We start from the raw sequence: 27,517 nt of genomic DNA on the forward strand, positions 1-27,517 counted from the left end.
CTCGGACGACATCGTCGACAATCGGGTCAAAACGCGTCAAAATTCAAATTTCACAAAATTTCGACCCGCGATCGATCGTCACAAGTGGTTAACTCGAGCCCTCGGCAAATAACGGTGCAGGCAATGTGAATTACGGCGATCGGACACGTCGACTCTCCGAATTGCGAAGCTGGTGCGCGCAGGAGTGCGAATTGTGCAGAAGGTCACCCTAAGGCTCGGGAAGGTCCTATAGGGATCCATTTTGGGTTTCCTCATGTCGGTTTCATCCTTCTAAGTGTTAGAAGTCGATACCGCACACGCGAAACTCCAAAAGAGGACGGAAATAGGTTGAACTAAAACGAGGCGGGCACCACTTCTAAGGTTCTAAGATAGTCGCAGGAAGACCCCTAAGGCTAGATCCTAACTCCTACGAGGAATACTAGACCTCACGAAAATTGAGGTCAACAGGTTACACCAACTTGATGTGAAGAATGCTCTTCTTCATTGTGAGTTACTGAAGGAGGGTATATGGACATACGATCAAGATTCAACAGGCAAGGTGTGTTGGCTCAGGAAGTTGCTTTATGGATTAAAGCAGTCTCCTTGAGCCTGGTTTGACAAGTTTAGAAAAGCTATGGTGAGCAAGAGATATCAGTAGATCAATGTTTGACCATTCGACACTCTTTCATCAAAATAGTAGTCACACACTATGCTTGTTTTGTATGTTGATGACATGATTATCACTGGTGATGATGAGACAGAGCTTGCTCAACTAAATGTTAAATTGGGCAAAAAATCTGAGGTGGACCCTGTACAACTCAGATATTTTTTTGGGATTGAGGTGACTCGTCAACCAGAGGGGATGGAAGGACCCTGTACAACTCAGATATTTCCTTGGGATTGAGGTGACTCGTCAACCAGAGGGGATGGTCTTATCTCAGATAAAGTATGTACTAGATATCTTCACAGAAACAGACTTGCTGGGATGCAAGTTTGCTGTCTCTCCAATTGATTAAAATGTCAAGCTGTGTGCAGAGGCAGGAGAGTTAGTTGATCTTGACAAAGACCAGATTGGTGGGTCGTCTGATCTATCTGAGTCACACGCGTCCCACTATCTCATTTGTTGTGAGCGTCTTGAGTCTCTATATATGGACACATTGTATCAGATTCTGAGGTACTTGAAGAGTGCACCAGGGAAGGGGTTGATCTTGGAAGAATGAGCATGTAAACATTGAGGGCTATTGTGATGCTGACTAGGCGAGTTGTGCAGATGACAGGAGGTTAACTTCAAGATACTGTATATTCGTAGTGGGCTACTTGTTCTTTTGGAGGAGCAAGAAACAATCTGTAGTAGTGAGGTCAAAAGTCGAGGCAAAGTATGGGTATATGGCCTTAGAAGTTGCCGAGATGATGCGGCTGAGAGCCTTGTTTGTCGAGCTCAAGGTGGATCAAGGAACTCAAATGAAGTTGTGGTGTGACAACAAGTCAACAATCTACATTTCCAACAACCCGATACAACACGATAGAACCAAACATGTGGAGATTGATAGATTCTTCATCAAGGAAAAGCTGAATAACGAGCTACTGGAGCTAAGTCTTTTAGCCACTAGACAACAAGTGGTTGACTAACTCAATAAAGGACTTAGCTCATTAGATCTGTCTAGATTATGTAACAAGATGAGCTTAGTGGATATCTTTTGCCCATCTTTAGGGGGAGTGCCGAGATTTGTATCTTATTTTGGGGGTCTAATTGTAAATAGAAAATACAGAAGAATTCTTTGGGTTATTTGTAAAATGTTTGTATGGCTCTATAGAAGCCCAACTCATGAATGAAAAAAACAATTATTTCTTCAAAATCATATCTTCAGTCATTAACTTTGCCACCACTAATTGTAGTTGTCATCAGTCTGGGCATTCATTTAAGCGATGGTCAGGTAGTGAACATTCAAAGCATGGAAAAACCAGGATTGTTCTATACACTTTCTTTGTTTGGCGGCTATTTTATTTTAGCCTTGATTTCATTGCCTCTAGTGCCTTGAGTAGCATTTTGAGATTGAATGGGGCTCGCTTTGCTGTTTGTGCTATTAATCTTGATGGTACCAGCTGTTGATCAGTTGAATGCAGCTTAGGGAAAAAAGGCTTGTGGTTGAGATTCCACTGCATCTCAACCTTGTAAGAAAAACTGATAGCTTGTGATGGGGACTAGACATTTTATTTCTTATTTATTTTTGTATGGAGTCCTTCAATCTTTTAAAGTAACAGGCAACCAGTTGCTGTGTTGAAACTTGCAACTTGTTTCTTACATTGAGTTTGTAAATTTTTTCTTTGTAGCTGCTAACTGATCGATTCCTTTGTGAACATTGTTGATATTGTAGTGATGATATTTGCTTGAAATCAAAGGGAAGAAAATTTTGACATAGTATCTGTTTCATTCGTTGCCAGTTACACATCGAAGACGTCCCATATGACGGGTAGTTTGCGTCAATTGGAGCCACAATGCTTAGCTCCATCCTTTAATTTGCAAGTACCTACTTTTCAAGAGGAGTTCTATATAGTCGAAGAACGACTCAATTGCCAATTTTTAATCTAGATGGTCCTCCATGTAGAAGTGACTATCAAAAAATGGAATGTTGAGTTTAACCTTGAAATCACTATAATTTTAGTTTTGCTGCTGCCACAAATATGGGTATTTTCAAGACAAAGGGGATCATCAATTGAATCGTAATATGAATAAAAATTGTATAGATGGGGAATTCGATCCTCATTGGATAAAAGAAACTCAGATCACATAGGTGAATCGAGGTGTTGGCTTTATCTTAGCTTCTGATTCACTGCGATGGATTTACTAATTGCTAGTGTGGTTGTCAAAATGGACATTCACCATACTGATATCACGATTTCTGAAAAATCTAGCAAGAGTTTCTCTAATCGCAATGTTAGATTGGTCTGAGATTCTTTGATTGCTTCCCAATGATGATCATTGTTGGCCGTCAGTTGTTTTCCGTTATCCATCATTACGTCTCCAATAGCAGCTTGGTGGAAAGTTGTATGCAAGAAGTTAACAAAAACTGGACAAATAGAGCAGAGAATAAACATAAAGGCAATCTATTTACCAAAGAACTAATTTTTTTTTTTGGAGATTAACCAAAAGCTATCAAAAGTGCCATGAACCATCTGTATATTCTACTAGCAGCCAACTAATTAATCAAATATTTAAACTGATATGCGATTAATGTAAAATAACAATAATTCAGAATATTAAATACTGATAAAATAAAAAGATGTATCAATGATCTTTAATGTGTATTTTGCATCAGTAGTTCTCTTAGTTGTTAGAATTGAACACATAATGTCACCACCCCCCAATGCTTAGAATTAATTAAGGCGGGCTTGCGGTCGGACGGTATTAACATTTGATTTGACTTTATATAAAAAGTTTTCATATACTTCCAATATATATAAAAGGGCCACTATTCCATAAAGTGCAATAAAATTTAAAATATCCAGAAACAACAATAATATTCTAAAGACCATGTCTCAAACCATAACCAGTGAATCACTATTTGAAAGCAACTATACAAATAAACAATCAAACACCGCATAAATTGGTATCTATCAGCTCCCTTCTTCTGTAAACCAAGTCTCTCATACCAAACATATCAACCTAAAACTTTTCTTCTCCTGAAAGAAAATATTAATTGCAACCGTAAGTACGACTTAATGAGTAATTGTGATCTAATATGCATTAAATTAGGTTTGCTAATGCTATGCATGAATGATCAAAACAAAATGCAGCTCATTTTTTTATAAAACTTTAAATTTTCACTTTAACTTTATCATTTTCGGTTTCACTTTAAGTATTTATCATTTAAATCTCTTTTAATAGTTATCACAAGATTACCGTCATACTTGAAGTTATTCTTAAAAATATGTCCGGAGACGCCCTCAAAATTTTATCTGAAGTTACCTTCAAATTGTACCCGAAAGTACAAATTTATCATTTTCTTTAATGTGCATGGGTATATTGCATTCACTTTCAGTACCATCTGAGGGTAATCTTGTATGATTTAAACATTTATATTTCATTTCATATGATTTAAAATCATTTAAAATGCATCTTTATATCTCCATTATTATTTTTTCCATTTGTGATATCAATTTAGACTATCAAAATGAAAGACATGAATGAAATACTTGTTCTAAACTATTTAATAAAATAATTATTCATTTAAAATAACATTAATTTAATGCGAAAAATAAAATAATTACTTACCTTTGACTTAAGAGATTTTTGAAATACTTAACCTTTCACTTTGCTTACTATCACCTAAACCAATTAATTGGGCATATAATTACAAAAATTTCATTCTAAAAGAAAAACTTAAATGTAGTTAACTTATTTAAATATGTAAGAATGACTAAAAGCCTAACCTCTTATGACTTGAAGATTCTTAGCTTTCCTAAAAAATATGAGAATTTATCAGCCTTCTACACCCTTTCTGATTACATCAAATTTGATAACATTAGTTTAAATAATTTTATTATTTATTCTAATAAAAATGTACATTGATATTTACCTTAGATTGCTCGGATCAATCTCCACCTTCACTCACACGCTCCTCCAACTTCTCATTTGAATATGAATTCACTATTTGTTTGAGTCCTGATTTCAATAAGAATTTCCATTAATATTATTATTAAACACATTTTTTTAAGATACATAAATTATTAATTACTTAAAAAAACTCTTACCTTATAAGTTCTCGGTTAGCTGCCCCAACTCACGTACAAAATGCTTTTTGCCTTCCTTCAGTCTTGACTAGATCCAGAGCATGTGATTCCTCTTCTTCCTCTTCTCTCTCGCACTGCTCGACAACCCTAATTTTACGCTCGAGACCGTGAGAGCTTCTTCCTTTCTCAATAGAACCGCTCGTTCCTCCTCTATCTCTACGCTTTTGATCGCGACTCTACAACGCCAAAGCCACCTCCTCCCTCCTCTACATGTGAAGATGACACGACAACCCTTCTTCCTCCTCTTCGGTCTCGACTCGACCTGCAAATACTCGTTGCCTCCTTCATGCGGAAGGTTTCTTCTTCCACCTTATTTCTTCTTCTTCTTCTTCTTCTTCTTCTTCTATGCGAGCACAGCGCCAAAGAGTGCTTTCTTCCTACTCCTTCAGCCTTGGCTCGATCCAACAGTGTACGCATGCTGCTCCTCTTCTTGTTCTTCCTGGTTTCAGTTGCAGCTCATCAAGACTGCAAGCCCTCGACAATGCCGCTTCCTCCTTCCTATACACATGAGCGGCCAGGGTGATGTCGAAACAGGTAAGAGACATACACAACCCTTTGTTCCTCTTCATCTTCTCTGACAGACCATTCAAAAATTGAGGGCTGTAAACTAACCTCCTCCTTTCTCTAATTTTTATTCTCTCGCTTACTCGTCCTCCTCCTTCTGTTTGTTAAGCTGGTCAGCAGTTAAATGGCAGAGATTGCGATTAATTCCTGCCAAGAGGTATTTCTTTCCTATCAGCACTTTTTTTTTACAATTATTATTATTATTATTTATTTTATAATTAGTATTATTACATATTAATATTATAATTCTTTTATTCTTTTATTAAAATTTTAGTTATTACACATCATCAGCATAGATCATCTAGCACTTGTATAATCTTTCCTAGATTGGACCTCAGTTGTGGATGAAGTGTGATAATGAAATATAGCTTTGGGTTTAAACCTTCATAAATATTTTTTTCGCGATTAGATGCGAGTCTATCATCTCTATTTGATACCTTTATGTTTGACATATGTAATATGACTACCTTTTTCAAATATTACCATGCCCTTTTTAATTTAATCTGTTTGTTTAAAAGGCGAAATTCCTTGCTATTTGTCAATTATTGCAATTATTGCCTAGATACAACTTTGTTCTTGTTGCCCCTATCTGAATCATTATCATATATTGGCAATAACGTATGATGTAGAGTCCTTAAGACGGACATTAGTTTAATTTGTATGATTTAGGATTTAAAATAAATATTAATATTAATTATATATTTTTTAGCTTGCTTTATTATATTTTGATTTATCTAATAGGGCCTAGTGCCAAGCTCTATGTATTTGACATTTCCTGTTCACTTGTGCTTGAGCCACTTCCACTCTTTCGTCTTCAAACATGAGCAGTGCTCAATCTCCTGTTGAAACACTACTCAATGTTGGATTGCTCTACTTGGTTCATTAGAGGTCTCACTTGATGCATGGCTTTCCTTTGACTTTCCATCTCTCGAATCACCTTTGTTGATGCATTGGAGACTCTTGATCTTACACGATGTTGACACCTTTGAACTTTACGTCTCATCAACTTCAGTTTTAACACCTTACGTTTCATGCAACTACAGCTCTTAACACCTTTGATTTCATGGCCTTTGCTTCATTGCACGTTTTATTAGGTCTTTCGATCTCCCTTTCGAGAGATCTTTTCTTTGATGCACTGCTTTCATCTTAAGGCTTCCATGTCTTCGATGAAGGAGAAGGCATATCAACTTAGTAATTTTATTTGACCATTGCTTCACTTTTGATTGAATTTATTGTAAAATTTTGCTAAAACAATTTGGTGTTTATTATTTTCTTAATCAAATGTTTTTTCTACTATGATTATTTTGTTGGTTGTTACCTTTTACTTATATTACATTGTGAGCATATGTTTAGGCTTAGTTGAGATAGGTTTCTTAAGCTCAATTGTTTTTCTTTATTTACAAGTCTTATTTATGTCATTAGTTACGGCTATAAGCACTCAATTAGAATATTGAATTTTGTTCAAATTGTAATAAAATATCCAATCATAAAAATGAAAGTGATAACAATTTTGTGGCATTTATTTTTATGTTAAATTGACAAAGAGAAGATTATTCATTGCATGATATGCTATGTTTAAATAAATGCACTTTGAACAATATTGCACTGTTTGCTATTGGCAAGTATGCAATGATATCATGATTACAATCCTCAATTAATTTAAGACATTTCATTGTCGTAAATTTAACTCTTTCTGAGTAAAGATTGAAGATGTATTTCAAACACTACTGATTAATATATATTTCACATTTACTCCATTCAAATAATATCTTCAAAATTTTAAAGCAAATACTATAACTATTGATTTTTTGTTAAATGATTTCTGATGTGTTTTAGGTTGTCTTGATACTCCAATTAACTTTTGAAAATTATTTTTACACTCTTTACTTCATCATTCTTCTTGACTTCATGATCTTCATCCTCATCACAGCATCATCATCATAATCATAATCATTTTCATGCATATTGTAACCGTTTGCAAAATTTGAACTTAACAGATATGGAAAGCTAGGGAATGTCTCAGTCTCTTTCCAAATAGCAAAGTTGTTCAGTCGGAGGTAGATGTTATTGAAGCACTTACTGTCAGGCTTCCAAATCTTGGCGTGACCCTTCTACCGGTTCAGTTTAGGCAAATAAGAAATCCAATGGAGATTATCAACATGGCAATTTCAAATAAAACTGGTGCTTATCTCAATGTTGAGGAGCTCCTTGAGGTAGCAAAGCTGCTTGGACTTGGATCTCCAGATGATGTAGCTGCAGTTGAAGAGGCAATAGCCCGAGAAGCTGCAATAGCTGGTGATTGGCAACTGGCTTCTGATCTCTGCCTTGCATTAGCAAATAAAGGACATGGTCCCATTTGGGATTTATGCGCTGCAATTGCAAGGAGTCCCCATTTGGACACTATGGATACAGGCTCTCGGAAGCAGCTACTAGGCTTTGCATTGAGCTACTGTGATGAGGAATCTATTGGGGAATTATTGCATACTTGGAAAGATGTTGACATGCTTATGCATTATGAACATCGAATGATTTCAACAGGAACTTGTCCTCCTAATTACTCGTTTCAGGGTTCAAAAATAGTATCACTTCCTGTAAGTAGTCTACAAGATATAGTGAACCTAAGAGATGAGTCTGAAACTATAAATAATGCTTCCAATGAAGACGAAGATAAGGATAAGGTTTTTTTTGAACGCGTCAAAAGCATCCTCTCTGGAGTTGCTGAAGAGTGTTCAACTGATGGTGGCATTAACTGGGATTCTCTTCTAAGAGAAAATAGGAAAGTATTATCATTTTTTGCATTAGAACTCCCATGGCTTCTTCAATTGAGCTGTAAGCAAGAATATGGCAGAAAGTTAACAACTGGTGCAAAATCTCCTCCTGGAAAACACTCCATTTCTATTAGATTTCAAGCTTTGATAGATATCCTCCATTGGTTAGCTGAAAATGATGTTGCTCCAACGGATAATCTACTCATCTCTATTGTTAAGTCCATTATGGTTTCCCCTGTGACCGAGGAGGATGATTTTCTTGGTTGTTCGTATCTATTAAATTTATTTGATGCTTTTCATGGAGTTGAAGTAATAGAGGAGCAACTAAAGCAAAGAGAAGGATATCAGGAAATATACAGCATCATGAATGTCGGAATGTCTTACAGCTCAATACAAAACTTGCATAAAGAATCCTCTTGTCCTGATCAGAGAAGGAAGCTGTTACTTCAGAAGTTTCAGGAGAAATATGCGTCATTTGTTTCAGGTAATTTCTTGTAGTGGCATAGTCGCAGAAGTTGTTTTAGCTTAATGATTACGAGGTACATTGGCTAACGAAATCTTTTACTAGTCAAAGAAACTTATATGCATTTCTCCTAAAACTTTAGCCTAAAAATTAAGGAAAAAAAATTATAAAATGCTATGCTTGTATGAAACCTTAAGTACGAACAAACTGTTGTTGTATTTTGATCTTTTTTTAGTTGTATTGAAGTTTGTTGAATGTATCAGTATGTTTGAAACACGACATCATTTCCCTCAAATGGTTTTGAATAGGGAGTTGTTGGCTATAATTTTTTACATTTTTTTTCTTGCCTTGTTTTTCTTAATGGTTTACAATAGAAACAATATCATATTTGGTTTGTTTTGCAACACAAAAGTACATTCATTTTTTTCTATGCACTTGAAAATCAAACTATTTTCGTTGCTTGATAACAATGCTTTTGGTTAATGATATATTTTAACAAACATATTTTATTATTTATAATTAGATTAATTGATTATCAAAGGCTTTGTTTAATTTTCTAGAACTTTAAAACTAATGGGTTGTTTGGTATCACTTTTATTTTTTATTTTTGTTTATTTCTTATGTTGTGATTTGAAATAAAATATGTTTGGTATGGTAATTCATATTTAATCAATTTTTAAAACACTAAAGCACCAAAAAGTTATTTATAATATTTTAAAAATAGGCTGATTTATAAATAAAAATAAAATCATATGAAAATAAATTACAAAGGTCTTTTTAAAACAGAATAAATAGCAGAAACAAAACTAGAACATAAGTAATTTCAAATAGTCTCCAAATATATGAGAAAAAAGTTAGTTTATAATAGTAATGAAATAACTCCAATTTTTTTTATCATGAAGTTTAGTAATTACAATCAAATAATAGAGAACGAAAATCCTTGATGCTTGAAGTGCACTGAGCACATTTTAGAATAGCTAAATAGAAGTTAAGAACAATAATGATGATGTTGGGGGGTGATTAAAATATAAACTTATTAAGCCATCAAAGGAGGAGCTGTTCTAATGCTAGGAGGTAAATCACGTATATTCACATTTGACCATCTAACGTTAGATGTACATTTTATTATTCTGGAAGGCAATTGTATTGGGAGCAAAATTTTTGGACTGATATATAAACCAAATCATAGAACTTAAAAAACTTCCAAAACTGATGAAAATGCTTTATAGTTATGCATGTTTTATCTTTCATGATAATTTATTTATTAAACAAAAGTAGCTCCTGAAATATATTCAGTGTGATGAGCAGTATAAGCGAGATATAGATGCTTGGTTGATGCACTACCACTTATTTGAAGTCTTTGTCATGAATTTGCTATAATATAGTAGGTAACGTGTGAGGAGGAACTTCTATGAAGAAAAATGAACTAAATCTTGTTAACGTCTAGACAAATTATTAGATATCATTGAACCGTAGCTTTCAAATTGTTCTTATTGACTTTGAAGTTGTTCTTTTTGAAGAAGAGTGGAAACATTCTCTATATTTTGTGTCGGGAGACATGAACTTCATGTTGGCTATTTGTATGCTCAATCATGTAGACCACCTCGATTTGCATTGTTTTTTTTTTTTCATCACTTGGTTTTTTGGTTTCAACTTCAAAATGATGCCTCCAATAAATATCTGGTTTTGATTGAGACATCACAATTTCATCAGTGAAATAACTTTGCTAATATTTTCTTCCATTTTTTACTTGGATAAACGATGCATTATGGGATTTTATTGGAAGAGCATCCCTCTTTTAGAGGATGAGAGGACTCTTCATAGGGTTGACCACTTTGATAGCCACTAGGAGGACAGATTTTCTTTCTTGCCAATGTTTGATGGGCTTTTTAGATGGTATATCTCTAGGGATGAAACCGACTGTTAGTCACACCTTGTGGTTCATTTACAATGTCTTCCATAAAGCTGTTACGTTAGCACCTAGCCCGAGATTAATTTTGTCTTTTGTACACCTAAGGACAATTTAGTCTTTTATTATTATTATTATTGTTGGGTATAAATAGACCTATTATGTTTAGGGTTAGGTTTTTGCATGAGATTGAGTTGTGAGTCTTCTTAGGTTCAGGATTTGAGAGAGATTTCTTACCACTTGAATTGTAGGAATTGGGAGCGTTCACCTACCTCTCGAAATGTAGATGTTTATCTTTGTATTCTTGTTGAGTTGCTTGAATTTTTTAAGAAATGTTGTGTTTGCCCTAATTTGTGGAAAAACATGCTGATTTTAGCGTGGGATCTTATCAAATTGACATCAGAGCAAAATTCTTGAGAAATAGTGCTCGGGATCGCTTGCGGGGAAGGCAACGACGACATTGTAGAAGAGCAGGTCAATTATGATTTTATTGGGCACGGATTGCTACATGGAGAAGGATCACGACATATAGACAATTTAGTGACTTGACCTGGCTGGAAGAATCGTGGCCTATCGAGACCCAAAATTTGCATACAATCACGTGCAAGTGGACGCTAAGGATTGCTTATTGAGACGCGAAGGATTGTGTGCAAGGCGACGAGTCTGGGACACTGCAGTAGGGATCAACGTGCAGACACCCGAAACTTTATCTTTCGCCTCCTTTCACTCTGTCCACGTGATCTAGTCATGATCAGAGCTTGCGGGAAAGCATCCAAGGCATCACAGTTGGAGCTAGAAGGGACACAACGCGGGATTGCGATCTCCTGATTGCATATCATGATTAGAGCCACTGAGAAGGCCGTTGGGATCACAACAAATAGAGACGCAAAACTCCCATCTTTTTCCATGGATCGCCCCTTCGTAAAGATCTTTGTGATATGGTTGCATAAAGAGCCAACTAGGCAGCATCGACGGGATTGCGTCGTACAGTACCCCTAATCAAGTGCTACATTGGCGTTTCAACTAGCTGGGAAGTTTACGATGGGATTGTGGCTATAAGATAAGTCTTCATTTGATCGAATCTGACTATACATGTTCGATATGTGCTACATGAGAGGAGATGATGAAATTTCAGGCATAGTTATTTGCTTTTGAGATCAATAGTTTTTCTGGAAGTAATGACAACAAAGAAGATTGATGATTTGTCGAAGAAATTGGAGGAAGAGATAAATCAAATCAGATATGGGTTGGAGGAAAGGTTCTCCATCATAGAAGGAAAACTTTCTGCCATGAAAAATCGATTTGAGGGCCGATTCCTGAGTATGAAGGAGATGTTGAAGAAACTTATCGAGATGCAATCCAAAACACCACCGGCGGCTCAATTCACAAATCATGATCAAGTGTTAACCGGAGATTCCGTGACCAGATCAAAAGAGGTGGTGATCGAATGAGAGGAATACGAGGAGAAACTCACCCCACATGAAGAAACCACTCCCAGAGCTCCGATTGGGGTTGGGTTAGATATTTTTGTGGAGGAGGTTGAGCTGAAATATGGAAAAGTGATTGTGCAAGAGGTATGAAGTAGCACGAAGAAGAAAGGAGAGAATTAGGGAATAAATATGGCTATGATCGAAGGTGTGAGTTTTGCCCTCGATACATGGTTTGAAACAACATAGGGAGAGGAAATTGGGGTAGAGATGGTAGGGTTACAAAGTTAAGGATGTTGATCTTCGTGGGGGAAGGCGCATATGGGTGGTGTATTGGGTAGAGTGATATTTCAGGTGAATGGGCTCGATGAGGAGAAGAAACTCATGGCGGCAGGTTATGTTTGGAGGGGAAAGTCCTAGTCTGGTTTTAGTGGAGGGAGGTTAAACACCCAATCCGTTCATGGGAGAAATTAAGGATTGTTTGTTGGAATACTTTCGAGCCATTTGGAAAGGAGACCTAAACGAACAATTCTATGCCTGACTTAGGAGGGGACTGTGATGGAATATAGGGAGAGAATCGAGCTATTGTCGGGGCGGCGGAGGGGGATTTCTAAAGCAAGATTGTATGGGAATTTCATGAAGGGCTTGAAACTCGAGATACAGGCAACACTTTGATTTTTGACTTTGGGGATCGAGGGAGACGATAGAGCTAGCCCATATGGTGAAGGACAAGAACTAGATGGGAAGGGTTAACATGAGCAACATAGATAGAGCGTTATACTGAACTGCTACAACCACAACTATACAAAAAAGTACAAACAGTGGAAGTCCAGAGGGACGGTGCATGGGACAAGAATAACGGGCCACGACCGGGAGTAATGAGATGATTGAGAGAAATAAAGAGTGAGAGAGCATTAAGAAGGAACATGGAAGTGGAGAAGGCTTGGAGAGGTTTACACGCACGCACACACACACACAATTATAAAAGAAAAATAAAGAAATGTGTCATAAGGCTCCTAACCTATGACAAGCATTGGAGCACACAACTTCTGCACAAAATAAATTTTATTTCCCGTAGACTTCTTATTGGTTCTCAAATGAGTGTGCAAGCGTTTTGCTTGAGCACGACAATAATTTATATATATATACATATATATATATATATATATGTCACGACCCGATTCGGGGCTTGTAATTAACTAATATCGGTACAAACAGTCCGACGGTGTAAATAAAAATTGTCATTCATTTTTTATGACTTGTTTTTAACAGATGAAAGAGCGACTAATCAATATAAATTAAAGCAATATATTTAATTTTAAATTGTTTATGATTGTCCACCTCTTCAATGAAATTTTTTTCATCTATCACTCATCTTTTAATCATTTAAATTAAATTGAACAGTTAGTTTAAAACAAATGCGAGCTAAACAAACTAGTGAATACTCATTCTTCTAAACTAAATCAATACAAGAAATAAAAACAATACGCATGCCAGTTAAGTTTTATATTAATATTTAAATCAATATAAACATTTAACATGCTATTCAAAGAGTTTATATTAATATTTATATCAATATCTTTTTATATCTATACAACTGTCCCAGGAGCACCTTCTAAAATTTTGTACCACTTAAGGTACTTCAATATCAATATTTTTTTTCATTTACGTGAATGAGTACCTTAGTGTTCCTCAGCTAGTACCATCAAAATGTGACTCTATATGCACATGCAAACATCTAATAAAAATCACTTTTTGATAGCGAAAAATATTCATTTCTCATTTTCATAGCAGTCAAATCATTCAATAATGATGTGCACATATATTATCCTACAATATAAACAAAAATTCACTAGAATTCAAAACTATGAGTTTGCAGTAATTTGAATATAACTAATGATAGTACCAATAAATGCATTTGATCTAGAATAATCAAAATATTACCATAGTATAAGAATATGAGTAATCACCTTATTGATAGTCATTCCGCTTGCTCTTGACATCGATTCTTCTAAAATGGAACGCCTAAATATGATAAAAATTTAATTATTTTAATAAACTATTTTAGTATTTTATTTATGAAATTTCGTTAAAATTGCTATTCAATAAATATCTTACTATTATTATTATATTATTATTATTATTGTCATTATTATTAATAAGTTTTAATGTTAAGTTAACTTAATATATCTTACCTCTGCTATATGCCCTACCCGCTCTTCTTCTCCGTCTTCTTTTTTGTGACTTTGGTCGCGTGGCTCTTCCTAGAGCAGAAGAAATCGATACCTTCTCCATGATCTACGTTCTTTGCACCAGCAGCTCCAAAGCTTCCTTTGGTCGTGTCTTCCTCTGCACACTAAGATAGCACGACTTCCTTTTCAAAGCTCGATAGAGACGTCATCGCCAGACACCGATGCCGCCCCTCTTCTCCTCCATCTGTTCGTTTGTCAGGATTGAGTGTGTAGGAACTCTTGCACTTGCCGCCTTCTATGCATGATATTGACGTCACCTCTTCCCCCGCTCGACACCGACGTTAAGAACTCCCGCCTCTCCTTTGCTCGACAACGTTTTCTCTCGCTCGAGACCGTGAAGCCTCTTCTCTCATCTCCGTAGATAGGTAAAACTCGTCCTGTTGTGTGATTTATAAAAAGAATACGCCTTCCTGGCTTCTGTCCCCTCGTTTCCTATTTTTCAGCTGTTCGTTTTCTCTCCCTTCTTTGAATACCCGGCTTCTCACTTCCTCTCCCACCTTTTTGGCTATTCGATTCTTCCTTCCCGATAACGGTACGTTACAATATAAATATATATATATATATATATATGTATATATATTATTTTTATTTTAAAACATGAACATAATAGTAGTATATTATTATTCATAACCATCTTTTATTATTATCGTTTATTTTTAATTAATCTTGTTATTTTTTCTTAATTTTTATTTTGAATTGATTTTTTAATAATAATTCCATTAACCTTAAATAATCTTTTTTTGCGCCTGAAAGATTTTTCATTTAACTCTTTCCTATCATCTTGAATCAAAACTTGATTTACCAAGGAAATACAAACAATGAGATTTTCTTAAAGAATAACTTGATTTCTTTTTTTCTTACATCTTCATATTCTTTACTTCTCTTTCTCTTCTCTTCTACTCCTTTATTTTTTATATTCTTTTTTCCCTACTTCACTATCTCATCTGCTTTAGTTTTGCCACCTAGTCACGGCAGAATGGGGATAAGTGATAAATATGAATATTAGAAGACCGTGCTTAGGATAATATATATATAGTGGGAGAATTGTGATTTACTGTAACTAGCCCCAACTTATGCATTGCATTAAGATGCGCGTGTGTGTGATTTGCCTTAATTTGTCTCAACTTATGCATTCTATTGCTATGTCAATTGGCCTCCTCTTCTCTAACTTCAACTCAACTCTTCTAAGACCTGACTAGTCATTTTTGATTGGCCGGCAATTTATGAATGAAATGCCACCCAAAGATATAACTTTATATTTGAAGTCATGAATCTGCCATCTGTCATATACAATCACTTTTGGTATGTTATGTAATTGATAATTTCTTACATATTACATTGCTAGATTTTCAATGGATTCTGTTTACTTATGGGTAAAAAGTGAGCAAACTTCGTTAATATGTCAATTATTACCAAAATGCAGTAATGTCACTGTCTGTATTTAGGAAATCTCATCACAAAATTCATACAAGTTTTCTTTTCACTTAACGATGGAATAGGTAATGACCTTAAGATTCCACTTTGTCTCTGATATTTAACTTTGATAAATTTGCAATGTTCACATTTAGACGCATTTCCTATATATTGGGAGAATTGTGATTTTCTGTAATTAGCCACAACTTATTCATTCCATTGAGATGTGTGTGTGTGTGTGATTTCCCTAATTTTTCTCAACTTATTCATTCCATTGAGATGTCAATTGGCCTCCTCTTCTCTAACTTTTCAACTCATGCTTCAGATTATGCATTGGTTACAGGGAGTTGAATATGCTCACAATTAAAAACAAATATCCATTGCCAAGGATCGATGAGTTATTTGATCGATTGAAAGAGCTTCTGTATTTTCAAAGATTGATCTAATATCAGACTATCACCAGTTTAAAATTGAAGAGGAAGACAAAACAAATATATCTTTCAGGACTAGATATGGGCACTATAAATTTGTGGTGATGCCATTTAGATTGTCCTATGCTCCAGTGGTTTTTATGGATATGGTTAATAGTGTTTTCAGGCAGTTTTTGGGTACAACTGTGATTGCATTCATATATAATATGCTAATGTATTTGAGAGATGAAGCCAACCATAACGATTATCTGCATGATGCTCTGTAGGTTTTGAAAGAGAATAAATTGTATGCTAAATTTTTTAAATGTGAATTTTGGCTTACAAATATAACTTTTCTTAGGCATATTATCAGTGGAGATGACATATATGTGGATTAGAGTATGATCAAGACAATTGCAGATTGGTCAAAAACCATTGTTATTGAGGTCAAAATTTTTCTAGATTTGGCTAGTTATTACAGGAGATTAATCGAGAGGTTTTCACTAATTGTTATGCCATTATTCAGATTAACTCTGGGGGCATTGAATTTTGAGTAGTTAGATCGTTGTGAGGAGGTTTTCTAGAAGCTGTAAATTTGTTAGTGCCTACTCCAATATTGACTATTCCTTCATGGTCAGATTGGTTTTAGATTTATAGTGATGCCTCATTAAAAGGTTGGGGTGTGTGCTTATGCAAATAGAAGGGTCCTTGCCTATGTTTCAAGACAATTGAAGAATCATGAAAGGAACTATCATACCCATGACTTTGAGTTAACTACAATTATTTTTTCACTTAAGATTTGTATGTACTTCATATATGGGGTTAGATATGAGGTATATGGTTATCACCCGAGTTTTAAGTACATCTTTACTCGGAAAGAACTGAATTTGAGATAGATGACTGACATTCATTAAAAACTATGACTTAGACATACAATATCACACAGGGAACTCTAATGTGGTGGCAGATGCACTGACTTGGAATACTTCAAGTAACTGGAACTGTTCATTCACTCAACAAGATAAGTTAAAGACTTGAAAATGCTGAAGCTATCTTTGATTAGTTTTGGTGATGATGGTTGGTTCAATTCAATTTTGATAAATATAATTATAGGTTCATATGAGATTGCAAAGAGAATTGGAAATGTGGTTTATAGATTGACTTTATCACCTCATGCAATATTCTCCATATATTTTTACTTAGGAAGTGTATTGCTGATGAGCCTAATAGAATTGTTGTAGATGGAGTGGAGGTACAATTTGATTTGACCTATATAGAAGAGTCTGAAAGGATATTGGATTATGATGTTAAAAAACTTCTGAGTAGGGAGATTCAATTTTTAATGATTGGATGGAAGCACGAATCAGTGAAGAAGGCTACTTGGGATAAAGTGTTAGATATGCAAGAAAGATATCCCAATTTGTTAGTTAAGATATGTTTGTTTCCTTCGAATTAGGGCACAACTGCTTCGCCTTATTATGTTTCTTCTCCTCTTTCGCTGTGTCTCGCTCTAGCGCTGTTTCTCTTGCTCACTCATTCTTGGTTGGCTATAAATGAAAAGGCCGAGGAAGGGGATATTGTAATAACTAATGTTTTAATAAATAATAATAATAATAATAAAAATAAAAATAAATACTTTTAGATGTGTCAAATCGTATTAACCATTGAGACAATTTATTTTAAGTGTAATCAATAGGGCTTCCTCGGCCTTTTCGTTCATAGCCTACCGAGAATGAGTGAGCAAGAGAAACAACGCTAGAGTGAGAAAACACTATAGAAAAGGAGAAGAAACATAATAAGGAGAAGCAGTCGTGCCCTAATTCAAAGGAACAAGAAGAGAAAGCTCTCTTATTAGAAGGACAATTAGGAGGTGAGCGGCTCAGTGCTCGAGGAAAGAGAGGCGCTCGTCTATTCTGGATGCAACATCGGGTGTGACACTGTGTCGAAGCTGAAGGAGGAGGCAATGTCGTGTCCTAGTCAAAGGAAGGAGTAGTAAGAGATTGCCTTGTGCATATGATACTAGAGTCAAGCCGAGTTTGAAGGAAGAACGGAAGAGCTTCATGTGTTGTCGTGTTTGATTTTGTGTCTCATTGAAGAAGAGGAAAAAGAAGATGTGATTCGCGGCATTGTGTGACATGCGGGAAGAAGAGGAGGGAGGAGCACATAAGGTAGTGGAGTCAAAGCTAAAGCCAAGCCCTGTGATCCTAGTTGTCTCACATGCAGGATATATAAGAGTCTTGTCTTTAGTGAGGTAAGGTTTCAAGTTTTTAAATTAAATAATTAAATTAATTAAAAATGTTAATGGTAAGTTTAATCAAATCATCATCGAAGCTATTAAAATGTCAAATTGGTGGGGAGATAGAGGAGCATATTTGTGCAAAAGAGATTTAGATGACTGAGGTAAATGCTAGGGTTTCTTTATTTATAATTAATAAATCTAATATATACATATTTGTATATTAAAATATTAATAGGTTAAATTAAGCAAAATTTAAGCTTTAGAAGTTCAGATTAGAGGGTGAAGACGAAAGTTGCGGCATTAAAGGCGAGTAATTACTTTCTTATATGTATTAAAGTGATGTTTTATTGAACAATGACTTGCCTTAAAGTTTCAAACATTTGTTTTTATAAATGTATGCATGATATAAGTTTAAGAATTATTGAAATGAATGAAATGAAATGATAAAAGAGAAAATAATTGTTTAATGACTTTAAATGTAGGTAATTAAAGGAAATGAAATGTAAAAGCTTAAGTCATTCAAGATTCCCCCCAGATGTTATTTACAACGGATGCAATGTACTCTATATAAAAAGAAAATGAAAATAGTATAGGTGTACCTTCGTGTGTAAAATTTTGAGGATACCTATAGGTAAAATTTTGAGTAGATCTTCGATTATGATTGTAATTTTGATATAATTTCTTAAAGAGGTTAAAAATAGTTAATAAATACTTACATTGAAATGTGAAGGGTTAAATTAGAAATGAAAGCTTATAATTTTGATTTGTCAATTAATTGTATACTCTTGGGACATCATGCATAATATTTTCATATTAATTTAATGCATAATAAAATTTTAATTGCTCCTTTAGTGGTAGAATACTTACTGCTGAATTTAATTAATTTTTTTTCAAGAAAACATGTAGATTGATGTATGACAAGAAAGATTTATTTTATAGGATGACTACAAGTTATAAGTATTATTTTGGGCTGTGAATGTAGTTATTCTACTGTTTACTTATGTGTAGTGATACTGTTATGTGCTGGTTTGAATTATTTTATTTGCAGACTATGGTGTTAATTTTGGATGATTTGATTTCTGTGTAATGCATTTTGTGGTTTATAAGTGGTTCTTTTATAAATCGGAAGTTATGAAAATTTGTTAAAAGTAAATGCAATGTTAATATCGTCAGAATGTAATTTCAAACTTGGTTAATTCTAAGCTATCTGGCTGGGTCGTGACACTGTTGGTTGGTGCTGAGGGATTAATCTGCGGGCTCTTTCTTTTTGTTTTTATATGTAATATATGGGAGAGTTCTTTTCTTATAAGCAGGAAATCTGTGGCTTTTAATTTTTTATCCAGCAATTATGCTATTACTCCTTGATTTGATGGTTCTTCAACAACTAGTATTAGTGTTTTATGTATTTAATGAATAGGATTATTTTATTTTAAAAATGTGAATCAGATCAGTTCAGCCAATTATGTTTTATGCTCTTTTTTTCTTGTACCATCATGGCCTTTCATGTCAAACATAAGATTAGATATTCTGTTGTGCAATTGTTGATGAAAAATTCTTGTCCAAATGTTGTGTATAGCAAAAAAATATTTTGGACTTGCATTTATTTTTGGTTTTATCAATCAAAGCTTTGACCCTTAATTATATTTCTCCTTTATCCAATTACTGCATGTTTGTCTTATTACTTTTTTCTTCGCTTCATGTGGTATTAATTATTTTATGCAAACATAAGCCCATTTTTCACATCCAAATTATTGAATGTTTACCAAACCTTGTTTGTCCGTTCCATTGCTTTGCTTCCGTTTTTGATTTTATCAAACAATGATTTGGTTGCTCTTTATTTTATTATCGATATTTCATTAGTAACTGCTTGCTTTTATTAGTACAGATGAAGTGAAAGAAATTGAAAAAGTGCACTCTACATTTTGGAGAGAGTGGAAAACCAAATTAGAAGATCAGAAACGTTTAGCCGATCAAACAAGAGTGCTGGAGGAAACAGTTCCTGGAGTAGATACAAACCGCTTCTTGTCAGGAGACATTAAATATATTAGAACCGTTATATTTTCAGTAATTGACTCAGTAAAGACACAGAAAAAGCATAATCTCAAGGAAATAGTAAAGTTAGCAGATACTTATAGTTTGCAGCGCAGTGAGGTCTATCTCTCCCTCTCATGATTTACTTTCTTCTAATCCATTCTTAATCTCTATTTAAGAACATATTTATTCATTTTTATTGTTAGTCATTCTTTCTTCTTGCATTTTATTTTCTTGCAGGTAATACTTCGATTCTTTGGCTCTGTCCTTGTATCTGAACAGTGGGGAAATGATGACATCCTAACTGAAGTTTCACAATATAGAGAGGACTTTGCCAATTGCGCTGAGGGTGTCATTGAAATCATATCTACAGTTGTGTTGCCTGAAATTAATGGGCGTAACAAAGATCGTCTTTCGTATGTTTATAGTATTCTTTCAGCGTGCCACTTACGCCACAGTAAACTTAAGAAGGCAGCATTGTCGTCAAGCCATTATCATCAATTGCACAAGCATGTTGAGCCATTTCAGTTCTATAAAGTTCTTGCCCAAGAATGCCAAAAGGTATCCTTTATCGAAGAGTTAAACTTCAAAAATATTGCCAGACTAGATGAGTTAAATTGTGACAGCTTTAATGAAGAAATCCTAAATAACATTAACGAATCTACCGTAGAAGCTCTTGCAGACATGGTGCGTATCCTTGTAGGCATGTATGGCGATACAAATGGGAAGGGTTTTATATCATGGCAAGATGTATACAAACATCATGTTCTAAGTCTCTTAACATCTCTAGATGATCGAACTAAAGAAACTCTACATGTGAAAACCCCAGAAGATTTTCAGGTTCTGTTAGGGGAAATTGATCAAAACTTTGATCACTGTAAGAGATATATCAGAGCCCTGCCAGAAGTGGATATTTTGCACGTAATAAAGAGGTTTCAAAAGCTTTGTACACCTTGCAATCCTTTGTGGAATCTAACTGATGATCCCGGGTGGAAGCATTGTCTTGTCTTGGTCTTGTATCTTTGGATTAAACTGGAAGAAGGTACACAAGTGACTGAATGTTGTGAAACTTCTGAAAAGGCTGCCTTCTCCAGTGAAGTGAGCCCGCCAAAGTTTCTGAAGATTTTTGAAAAGTTTGTGATGGAAGGTCAAATCTCAGCAAGTGAGGGCTGGCGCATTGTTAGTAACTTTGCTCATCAGGATGAGGGGGGTGCTCTTACAGACATTCCATCTTTCTTCCAATCAATGATTGTGTCAGGTTGTAGGTTTAATTCAATTGCTAATGTATATTTTGACGTGCACACACTCTCATCATGCTATAGTAAAAGTGGAAAGCAGGAGAGTCTAGCGGATCTATATGCTAGTGTAACAGAATCTGTTTTAACACGTGTAAGTTATGGCTTTGCTGAGCATCGGAATTTACACCGGTTGCTGTCATCCTTAAGCAGGATAGAGGGTGGACATACAGATGAGCTTATGGTGATCCGGTCTGAAGTTTGGGGAAAACTGAGTGCAATTTTGGATAACACAGAGCTAGAAAGCAACATAAAAGTGTATGCTTTGGAGCTTATGCAGTGCATCTCTGGACAATTCTACAAAAGTCTCCCTGCTGAGATCATTTCAGAGGTTGAGCCATGGGAGGATTGCGAAGAAACTTGTCAGTCAAAAACCTCAACAACTGCACATGGAACAGATGGGTCCAGCAACATCACAACTACTCTAATAGCCTTGAAATCATCTCGATTGATTACAGCAGTTATGCCATATATTAAGATTACTCCAGAGGATCTAAGCAGCCTAGACTCAGCAGTAACCTGCTTCTTAAATCTATGTGAATCTGCAACTTCAGCAGATGATGCTGATGTGCTGAAAGCTGTTTTAGAGGACTGGGAAATGTTATTTTCCACAACCAACGAGGAGCAACTTGAGAATTCTCCAAAAGATGACAATGAATGGAACTATGATGACTGGGATGAAGGTTGGGAAACACTTCCTGATGATCTGATTAATGGAGGGGAAAAGAAAAAGCCATCGCAGTCCATCCGTCCTCTTCATTCCTGTTGGATGGAGATTATCAAAATGCTTGTCATGCATTCTAGACACCGATCAGTAATTGAATTACTGGACCAGAGATCATCCGAGTCTGATGGGATATTACTAGATGAAGATGAAACGAAATCTTTGTTGCATATGATGGTTGAAGTAGACTGCTTCATGGCTCTGAAGATTCTATTGCTTCTCCCTTATGACTCCCCCAGACTTGCTTGCTTTCAAGTAATCGAGTCGAAGCTCAGAGGAAGTGGGCCTCCCAAAAGTTGTGATGTCAATGATTACGAGCTTCTGTTGCTCGTGCTCTCATCAGGGGTTCTCCAAAGCATCACATTTGATCCCACCCTTGGAAATTTCTTCTCTTACATATGCTATCTGGTGGGGCGTCTGGCTAGAGGTTGCCAGAACGACATGCTCAAATACAGAGATAATAATACTGGTACACCAAACTTGAATACCTCCTTGCTCTTTGGCCAGCTTTTGCTGCCATGTTTCATTTCTGAGCTTGTCCAAGCAAAGCAGTGCATTCTGGCTGGATTTATGGTGTCCCAGTGGATGCAAGCACATCCTTCCCTCGGCCTCCTGGACATTGTCGAGGTGAGCCTGAGAAAGTACTTGGAGCGTCAGTTGCTTCAGGCTGATGATTCTGGGAATGAAGACTCTGGTGCTTTCAAGTCCTTACAGTGTGCTGTTTTCAGGTTGAGAGGTAAGTTAAGCAGCTTGCTACAGTCTGCTCTTTCAGCAGTTACATCCATTGTTTAAGAACTGAGATTTACTCGTCTGTTGTAGTTAAGCTATTCAAAAATGTTTAGAGCATGAATTTTATTTTTCTTTTGTAAATAACATGTCTGATCAATAGAAATCATCTTATGAGCTATGAGTAGTTACGGCACGTAATGTAATTAATAATTTGCTTGAAAATATCAGATGTCATTCTTTTGTGGAGTTTGTAAGTTTTGGTTTGTCTCACGAACTTGCGAGACCTTTCAACTTTTATTTTCTTATTAATTTGTATACGCACCGTGGTTATAGAAGATGAAAAAGGCCAGATGAAACAAAAGAAAAGAGGTTTAGAAATTATAATAATTTCTTGGGTCAATGTAATAATTAAATAAGCTATAAAAAAGTATGGGCTGCATATAGTTTGTATTCCACATTGCTTTTGATTTTATTTTTCTTGCTCATGCAGACTGCCGAACTCATGAGCTTATTATTCGAGACAGCTCCTAACCACAATGTGAAATATGCTGCACCATTTCATGATGCTTAAGGACATTATGTTTTTATTATTATAATCTTTGGTTTTATCTTAATTACTTTTTATCGGATTAGGAGTTCTCGTTTTTCAACTGCTGATTAAAAATTTAGGTGTTACATCTATTTTTTTGTACAAGTTATTGCTATTGTATTTTATGGGAAATCTGTATACAGACCGCAATTTTCATGCTTTTACATATCTAACACTAATTTTTATATTTATATTTATTATATTTTGGTGTTATAAATTTATGTATGAGACGATGTGTTTCACTTTAACAAAATAATAGTGATATTTTTGATGTGATATTAAAGATTCAAGTGCTATACATTTAAATGTATCTGTTCATGTCTTAAATAATAAAATTTTTCGAAGCATCTAATTTCTATCGATTTAGCTTTTTGTTTGTCTTAATGATTTTTAAAGGGGCTGAAGTTGAATAAAACTCTAATAAATTTGAGCTGTAGCCAATATTGAGCTATATAGTCGAAGTAGTGTTAAGCAAAATCAATGTAACGTTGTCAAGGAAAATTCAAAATTTTGAGAAGCAATTGAGGGATATTGATAAAAAAAATGAAGCATTCATTTCAGGATATTCTTAAGGTGCTGAGATAGCACAGCTTGGCTCTGAAAGGATGAAGTTGGCCTTACTTTCATGGGAGACAATATCAATTTCATAATAAATATCCCCACCATTTTTGGCATGGTTTTGAATGAATTATATTGAAGCCATTTCCCTCTTATGCTTTCATACTAAACTTTGAGGTCAAATATATGGTTATTGATGCTACTTAAGGAAATTAAATAAAAAAGGAATTTTTTGATATCGGGTAAGAATGATTCTCTCATGTAGAATGTGCACTATTGTTAAAGTTTTGAATTTATTTCAAATTGTATGCCTATTTTGCTTTGTAATATCTTTCAGAGTGATTCTAAGTTAATTCGATTGGGTTAAGCAAGTATTGTCTTCTAGTATTCTGATGACTTGAGCTAGTTTTACAAATAGTAATACTCATTATGACATTAGAAATTCTTAGGAGTTTCAATTCCTCATCTTTTGATTTTACGGTTTGTTCTGTCAGTTTGCATTTGTACAGATTATTGAGAATATTATTATGAAATCATATAAATTTGTTAGATTTCATAAGTTTCATATTTATTTTTAATAAATTTATTTTATTTGAACACTCCGATAATAAAACTCTCTTACTTTCGAAATGCACGTCTTTGATAAAACTAAGAAAATATTGTTTGATATTAATATACGTCAAATCAGATGGGTATTATTGCTAAATTATAAGTTTAAATTTATTTTTAAAAATATGTGCTTAAGACAATTGATATTCATTTCTTAGAATTAAATCTCATGGGATCTTGTGCATTTCTCGAATGTGTTCTCAATAAGGTGATGTTCACCTCATTTTTGGTTGAGGTCTAGTTTTTTCCTCTTTAGTAGCCTAGGGTCTAGCCATATGACTTTTCTATTGACTATTCCTAAAAAAGACTAGAAAAGGAACACTCACCATTAGAAATTCCAATCTCTTATTTGCTCAACTTGAAGTTCCACATATTGGTCCTGACCTTTAGCACTTAGTAGGAAGGGTCAACATGAATGAGCTCAAGGGGAGTCCCCCATAGGATGGTTAGACCTTAGGACTAACCCTGGGTGATCTGGTTTTGGTGGGACTGACTTGCACACACCACACACTCTCACATGCTCTAAACCTTATGCCCCCTTAGGTTGGTCTTTTGACTCCTTTTGAAAAGCTCATGTGGATGACGCTGTACCCCTAATCTTTGGCTAAGAAGGTTAAAACCAGCAATTTGAGCATCCAAAATGAGTCCTCATATGACTCCTATTGATTTAGTATGGCTTCATGGCTTGTTGGCCCATTTTGGCCAAAATCACCAAATTATCAAAATACCCTTACAACCTCAATCTTTGCCAAAAAATCTCAAAATTACCCAAAATATCCAAATTTGCTAAAAAAATCATCTCAAACCCTCACCACAACCTAAATTTACTAAAATTCACAAAATTACCAAATTCCTAAAATACCCCCAAAATTGCCCAAAATTACCAAAATACCCCTCATGACCTAAATATTCCAAAAGTTCCAAAAATTCCCAAATATTCCCAAATTCAATTTTTTATCATAAATTTGACCCAATTTGACCAAATTAGTCCAATTTGACCAAAAACCCCAATTTGCCCTTAAATGCCCAAATGTCCCCAAATTAGCCCCAACCTTTAGCCCAATTGACCCCAATCTTGCCCAATTTCAATTCCAAATCAAAATTCAGCATCCCCAATCCTAAACAAAATTCAAGCCCAATTTGATCCAATTGCAAGCCCAATTATAACCAAATTAAAAAGCCCTAATTTTGAAGGCCCAAATTTGGCCAATAGCCCAAATCCACCAAATTGATCCACCAATTTAATTCAAAATCACTTGAAATTCTTCCAAATCCTTCATGACATCTCCATACACCAAACTCAACATTCAATTGGACCAAATTTTAGCCCAAATTCAATTTCATTCTTAAAAGCCCAAATCTTTAAGTCATTTCAAAAAAGCCTAAATCCAATACCCACATGATAATCTCTTTTCTCTTCATCATCCATTCAATTAAAACACTCCCTAAGTTTCAAATTCATGATCAAATGTTCCAAATCAAGCCTCATGACAAACTTCACCAAAAATACCAAATAAATCCAAAATCCTTCCTCATGAAAATTAGTCAAGCCACATGCAAGCCATGAAACCACTCTCAAGCCATAGAAAAGCCATCAGAGTCTTGCCACATCATCAAACTATTAATGGTAAGAGTATAAGTGGCAAGACGCCAAGCCGCTACAAGCTTCCTTAAAAAGGTTTTAACTCCTCTCATGAATCACTCTAACCCATGTTTAGCCAAATCTCTTTGGATGGTGACTTATCCCCAATGATTAAGCTGAACTAAATGATCTCCTCTTCAGTCCAAGACCAACCTTTGTGACTAAACCCAACCAAAATCATGATTTGACCCAAATTGACCCAAAATGACCCTTTTCCCATACTATTTCAATCCCTTACCTTTACACATGGCCAACCCCAATTGACTTCACCAAGACCAAGCCCTGACCTTCCTGAGTTAGATGGTGACCCCTTCCTGGCCGACAGCCACCTTGGTGGCCGGAAAACCCAAAATCAAAAGCTCCACCATGGCCAAAACTCAAAATTAAACCCATCCAAGTTGGCTTATCCCAATTAGATTTTTGCACATTGTTGGCATCCACATAAGCAACTTAGGACACCCACCAATTGCCCCTGGTGGCCTATCCTTTCCCATCTATTTAAACCCCCCCTCCATGGCCAAAGGGCTCTAGCTTGAAATTCTTTGGGGAGACTCTGCCAAATTCATTGGGGAGCCACTCAAAGCCACTGTTTGAGCTTAATTTTTTAGCCTAATTTCTAGGCCAAAACAGGACACCCCTTAAACCTCCAACAAATTCAAATTAATTGCACCCACACCATCCCCACATCAAGAGAAGAAGATCCCCCATAAAAGGCCCATCACCAGAACACCCTAAAGCGGACTTTGATCAAAACCCTAAATTGACTTTGGTCGAATTCATATCTAGGCGATTCGCCACGGCTTAAGGCTCCATCCCTAGGCTCTTGGGACCCTCACGAAGCTTCCACAAGCATCCAATCGGCATTTAATCGAGGCTTCCCCTCTTGGAACAAGGCCTTGAATTTTAACACTAAACTAAGCTTCATTTGATTCTTCATGTGTATAGAGTTGATTTAAGGGTCAATTAACCGTATAGATATGTTCTCCTAGTCGAGACAAGTCTATAGGAACAAACTGCACTTGATTTGGTTAAGAATCGAGCAAGATATTAGGGTTTGAAAACGAACGGTTTGCGGGTTGGCTTCGTTGGGAACGATGACCGAGAGTCGTTGGATCGGGAGTATAT

The 27,517-nt window shown here is 35.3% G+C and overlaps 1 protein-coding gene across 9 annotated transcripts in view; it reads left to right on the forward strand.

Annotated features, from left to right (window-relative positions):
• Positions 1-23,172, forward strand: part of LOC110034572 (MAG2-interacting protein 2) — a 70,020-nt gene extending 46,848 nt beyond the window's left edge. For all 9 annotated transcript variants that reach the window (XM_020738825.1, XM_020738845.1, XM_020738849.1 and 6 more), the window contains 3 exons: positions 7,332-8,586; positions 20,101-20,366; positions 20,487-23,172. In XM_020738825.1, coding sequence (XP_020594484.1) covers positions 7,332-8,586; positions 20,101-20,366; positions 20,487-23,057 — 4,092 coding nt within the window. In that variant the 3' untranslated portion in view covers positions 23,058-23,172. The remainder of the gene's footprint in view (positions 1-7,331; positions 8,587-20,100; positions 20,367-20,486) is intronic.
• The last annotated feature ends 4,345 nt before the right edge of the window (positions 23,173-27,517 follow it).

Source organism: Phalaenopsis equestris, unplaced genomic scaffold (genome assembly GCF_001263595.1).
Source record: "Phalaenopsis equestris unplaced genomic scaffold, ASM126359v1 Scaffold000002, whole genome shotgun sequence".
NCBI classification, from domain to species: Eukaryota; Viridiplantae; Streptophyta; class Magnoliopsida; order Asparagales; family Orchidaceae; genus Phalaenopsis; species Phalaenopsis equestris.